Consider the following 6,000-nt stretch of genomic DNA (forward strand, 5'->3'; position numbering starts at 1 on the left):
TATGAATCTATGAATCTATGAATCTGGGGCTAATAGTGAATCACAAACTGAATATGAGTCAATAATGTGATGCAGTTGTTACAAAGGATCAGAGCCGGCTCTAGCTTTTTTGCTGCCCCAAGCAGCAAAAAAAAGCACTGCCCCCCAGGTCCCCCGCCGAGCGCCGGGCCGCACCGCCCCCCCCCAGCTGAGCGCCGCACCGCCCCCCCCGCCGAGCGCCGCCGGAACCCCCCCCAGAGCGCCGCCCCCCCCGAGCCGCCCCCCGCCGAGCGACGTGCGCCGGAGCCCACCCCCCCCTGCGCCGAGCCCCGCGACGCCCCCTGCCGCCAGAGCCCGCCCCCACCCCCTGCCAAGTGCCGCCAGAAGCCCCCTCCAGCGCCGCGCCCGCGACGCACCCCCCCCCAAGTGCCGAGCCCCACTCCCCCCAGCGCCGAGCACCGCGCTGCCGGAGCCCGCCCCTGCCCCCCACCGAGCGCCGCCGGAACCCCCTTCCAGAGCCGCGCCCGCTTAGGAGCCCGCCCCTGCCCCCCACCGAGCCCCGTGCAACCGGAACCCGCCCCCCCAGCGCCAAGCCCCGTGCTGCCGGAGCGCCCCCCCCCCCCCCCCCGCGGAATGCCACGCCACGCTCCCTCCGCCGCCCCTTACCAGGTGCCGCCCCAAGCATGTGCTTGGGTGCCTGGTGCCTAGAGCCGGCCCTGCAAAGGATAATATCATTCTGGGGTGTAATAACAGGAGAGCCGTAGGTAAGAAATTGGGGGCAATTGTCCCGCTCTACTTGCACTGGTGAGGCCTCAGCTGGCGCACCCTGTCCGGTTCTGACCACCACATGTTAGGAGAGAGGTGGATAAAATGGAAAGAGTCCAGAGGAGAGCAACAAAAATGATAAAAGGTTGAGAAAACTTGACCTATGAGGGGAGATATTTTAAAATGGGTCTGTTTTGTCTTGAGAAGAGTGGGGTGCACCTTATAGCACTCTTCCAATCTGTTACGGGCTGTTATAAAAAGGACCATGATGAATTCTTCTCTATGTCTGCTAAAGGTAGGACAAGAAGTAATGGGCTTCATTTTCAGAAAGGGAGATACAGGTTAGATATTGGAAAAAACATTCCTATTACAATGGTAGTTACATTCTAGAATTGGCGTCCAAGGGTGGGTCTGGAATCCCTGTCACTGGAGGTTTTAAAGAACAGTTGGACAAACACATGTGAGGGATGGTCTAGGTCAGTGGTTCCCAAACTGGGGTGTGTGAACCCCGGGGGGTTTGCAAAATGTTATAGAGTGTTATCGGGTAAAAAAATCCCTAATGGCGGACAGAGCTGTGCCTAGGGACCCTGGGCAGCCCGGGGCCAGCGGCCCGGAGCCCCTGGACTTCCAAGAGCTAAGCAGATCAAAGCAAGCATCTCTATCACATTGAGGAGATTTAAACTTCAAGACTCCTTATAAGAAATGGAAAAGGAGGTGGATATTTTTTGCTGTTTTTTAAATTAATTAGGCAGCTAATGTTATTTTTAAAATTATGATGAAGAACAAGTTTAAGCTTTGTTGTAACATGTGTTGTTTGTCTGGACTGCTCAAGACCTGAACACTTGTGTAGGAGGAACTCTTTGAGTTGGCTTCTTAAATACCTTCGTGCTGTTTCCCATCTGATACAGGAGCCCTGTGCAAAGTGATACAAGCTACGACAGTGAGATCTTGGCAGAGTGTTGCCATTTTCATAACGTAATAAAAATACTGTAATGATAAATAATAATAAATAATAAATAGTGTGTAATAAGCATGTCATAAAAACAAATTTTATATTTCCAAGATCATTGATTTTCTCATTTATACTCAGGTAAAGGGGAAAATCCCTGGAAATATTCATTGTTAGGAGGGGGTTCGCGAGACTTGGCATTTTAGTGAAAGGGGTCATAGGTTGTTACAGTTTGGGAACCACTGGTCTAGGTTTGAGTGGCTCTACCTCTGCGCAGGGAGCTGCATTAGATGACCTCTCAAGGTCCCTTCCACGCCTGCATTTCTAGGAGTCTACAAGTGTCAGGGGATAGTTTTAGGCTGTAATGTGCTGCAAAGAACAGGGAGGAGGGCTCAGGACAGGTTGCTACTCTCTCCGATTCAGCACAGATCTCGATCCCAAGAACATCACTATGGGTCAATTAGCTTCAGGGAGCTGTGTGCCTCACTCAGTACAAGATGTTATATTCTGTCAGTGAATTCTGACCCCCGTGCCCAGGTGTGATTCTAGGAGGCAGTGGGGACTTTTTCCCCCGAACAAGAAAGAAGGATTTCCACAAGATTCATCAGCCAAGAGTATAGTGTCCTGTAGGAGGGAGGGGAGAATATTTAATTTTAAGCAGCAAAACCAATGTCTTGGAACATGGGAGATGCAGATTCCAAACACTATATGGCCTGATTTGAACCTGGGAGTTGATCCGGTGTCTTTCACATCCCAGGCATGTCTGCTAACCAGCAGGATCTGCAGCTGAAGAATCTCTCTCTGGCAATTTGTTCTGTATTTGAGAAATCTCCATAATGTGATTAACCTTCTACAGCTACTAAGAGAAATGATGAAGGTCTGAAATCTGGCATTAGAGATATGAGGCTATTGAATATTTCTCCATACATCCTGTGGTCTTGGTCCACTGGATCTTTGAGCAACACTTGGACTCGGGAAACCTGACTTAAATCCTAGCACAGCCATAGATTTCTTGTCTGACCTTGGGCAATTCATTTATTCTAACCATTGGCTAAGTTCCTTATCTATAAAAATTAAAGATAACGTTTTCCTACCATGCAAGGGTGATGTGAAGTCCTCGGAAACCATAGGAATGAAGAGAAAAAAGTGCCTAACAGATATTTGGTACCCAAGTCCTACTGAAAGTGGTGTGGCCTGAAGGAAACTTGCTCTACTACTATCGATGTGGTGCTTGTTCTCTGGATAATTGCACATTGATCTCAAGTGGGTGATAGTTCAGCACTTTAAAGGAAGGTTTAATTATTCTAATTATTTCCTTGAATAATAGAATTGGCTGAACATTTATTCATAAAAAATACACATGAAGGAAGGAGTATTACACAAAATTGGGCTACAGATTAGTGGATTGATTCATGCCCTTCCATTATCTTTCTGTTGCTTTTCTTGTATCTATTTGGAAGCATGTCACAGATCGGGGAGCAACTTTGCAGTGCTCAACCTAAAGGTTTCTCTCAGGGCGAGTTTGACAGTCTTGTTTCTGAGGCTGTAGATAAAGGGGTTAAGGAAAGGGTACAGTACGGTGTTCAGCAGAGCCACTCCTTTGTTGAGGTTCAAGGAGGAAGTTCCTGAAGGTGTGGCATACAACACAATGCAGCTCCCATAAGCAATTGCCAAAGATGTGAGATGGGAGCCACAGGTAGCAAAAGCTTTCTGTCTGCCTGTGGCTGTTGGGATTCGGAGAATAGAGAATAAGATGCTCACATATGACAACATCGTTAGGCATAATGAGCTCAGCACTAAAGTTGAGATCAAAATAGAATCCACCCTTCTAACCCCACTGGTGTCAGTGCAGGACAGTAGGAAAAGGGGTGTGCTGTCACAGAAGAAATGGTTGATCACATTTGGCCCACAGAAACTCAACTTTGAAATGAGGAGCATCCGTAAACTCATAACCATAAAACCTCCCACCCATGTACCGAGAACTAACTGGATGCAGAACCTCTGCTTCATGATGGTGGTGTATTGCAAAGGGTGGCAGATGGCAACATAACGATCAAAGGACATGACCACTAGGAAGGCTAACTCTGTTGCACCTAAGGCAAAATAGAAGAAAGACTGGGCCATGCAGCTGTGGAATGAAATGGTTCGGCTGATTGAGAGAAAGTTCAGCATCATCTTGGGGCTTGTGACTGAAGTAAACCATGTTTCCAAGAAGGACAAATTGGCGATGAAAAAGTACATGGGAGAGTGGAGTCGATGATCCACCCACACTATGAAAATGATGACCACGTTGCCCGTTACTGTGATCAGGTAGGTGAGGAGAAGAACCAAGAAGAGGAAAATCTTCAGTTTCTCACCAAGACTGGAAAATCCCAGTAGGATGAACTCAGATACAGCCGTTTCATTTCTTTCCTTCATGTCTAACGTCAGCCTTGACTCTCGAAAGAGTTACAGTTTAAATAAGTTTCAGAGGGGTAGCCGTGTTAGTTTGTATCAGCAAAAACTATAAGGAGTCCCTGTGGCACCTTAGAGACTAACAAATCTATTTGGGCATAAGCTTGCATGGGCTATAACCCACTTCATCTGACTAGAAAATCAAAAGGGTCTCATCTGGCTTTAAAGTGTATGAATCTGTGAAAATGGCATGCTCTTATTTTCACTGTCTTTTTGGGTATAAGCTTTCATGGGCTATAACCCACTTGATCAGATGCCCAAATAGATAGTGAAAATAAGAGCATGCCATTTTCACAGATTCATACACTTTAAAGCCAGATGAGACCCTTTTGATTTTCTAGTCAGATTTTTTGCCTAAGATACATCATAGCATTTTACCTTGTAACTCCTCCATTAATCCTCTCACTTGTCGTGAACTGCCCCTCCCTCATTCAACACTGATGTCTCAGGTTTGGTGCTACTGGCCTTATACTCCTTGAATATTACTCTCTGGACACTTGCCGGGAAATATTCGGTGATCCTGGCTGTTTTCCTTCCTCTATTCCAAGGACATTACAGGTCTCTTCCAAAACTATAGATACCACTCCTCTGATTTCTGGGGTTGAAAAACCATTATATTTTTATTTAACCAAGCTAAACATAACCATAAATATAGCATTTAGTGACCTTCCACTTCCTACATCTCGAGGGAGACCCTAATCTTATCAACGCATGACCTAGTCAGGGCCCAGCTCCCACATCCTCTCTGTGGTGCTGCTCCTGCTCCCCTTTGGAGACAACCGATGACCATTCTCAATGACAAAAATCTGAATAAGCCATTTAGGTGGCACCTCCCTCCAGGAGTCTAAACTTCTCTGTCTTTGAGCACCCGGCAGCATATGTTCTTTTTGGTGTTCGTCCCACAACATCCACCGTCATAGATTCATAAATTGCAAGGTGAGAAGGGACCACTGTGATCATCTGGTCTGACTTCTTGTCTAACTCCGGCCACAGAACTTCCCCAAAATCATTCCTTTTGAACTAGAGCCTGCCTTTTAAGAAAACATCCAAACTTGATTTTAAACTGACCAGGGATGGAGAACCCACCACACCACCCTTGCTAAGTTATTCCAATGGGCAAGTCTCCTTACTGTTAAAAATAGACACTAAGTCCAGTCTGAAGTTGTCTATCTTCAACTCCCAGCCATTAGATCTTGTTATACTTTTGTCTATACTCTTGGAACTTTTTCCTGAGATGTTCTCTGGCCGGTGTTACACAGAAAATCATATTAGATTATCACAACGGTCCATCCTATTCTACAAATAAATGAACTATTGGACACCAAAGCATATGAACAGTCGTATTATAGTTTTATATATTTACCTGTGGAGGAACAGCTGCTGTCATTTAGAAAAGAAACAAAAATTAGCTCTGTTATCTGAATCTCTCTCTCAGTAGCCGTTGCTCTCTTGCCATCTCTCCTCCTCTGTCCATCTGGGGAAACGTCTTGCTTTCACCCACGCATTAAATAAGGTTTTGAAAGTGCAATAATTTAATCTTAGCCATGGCAACACAAACAGGAGATTACCAGAGGCAAGAACTCTCATAGGACACCCTGAGATACCTGATCAAATTGAACCCTAAAATAGTCATCTTCTTGAAGGCTAAGATTTTCAAAAAGTCTACAGTAGTTAGGTGCAGAGCTCCCATTATCTTTCCCTGGGATTCTGATGCTCAAACACTTAGGAATCTTTAAAAAACCAACCACCAAATTTTAAGGAAGAATAGGAAGATGAATTCATCTTTTTGTGAATTTTCAAAATTTTGTTTTTTTTATTATTTTTAATTAGAATTTGTAATCATGCTCTGAAGA

At 45.6% G+C, this 6,000-nt stretch overlaps 1 protein-coding gene across 1 annotated transcript; it reads right to left on the reverse strand.

Moving 5' to 3' along the window:
* Positions 1-3,157: 3,157 nt before the first annotated feature.
* LOC128847001 (olfactory receptor 6M1-like) lies at positions 3,158-4,123 on the reverse strand. Its single transcript, XM_054046320.1, has one exon. It carries the CDS (start codon positions 4,109-4,111, stop codon positions 3,158-3,160), a length of 954 nt encoding a protein of 317 aa, XP_053902295.1. The 5' UTR covers positions 4,112-4,123.
* Between the last annotated feature and the right edge of the window lie 1,877 nt (positions 4,124-6,000).

Source organism: Malaclemys terrapin, chromosome 12, assembly GCF_027887155.1.
Source record: "Malaclemys terrapin pileata isolate rMalTer1 chromosome 12, rMalTer1.hap1, whole genome shotgun sequence".
Lineage (NCBI taxonomy): Eukaryota > Metazoa > Chordata > Testudines > Emydidae > Malaclemys > Malaclemys terrapin.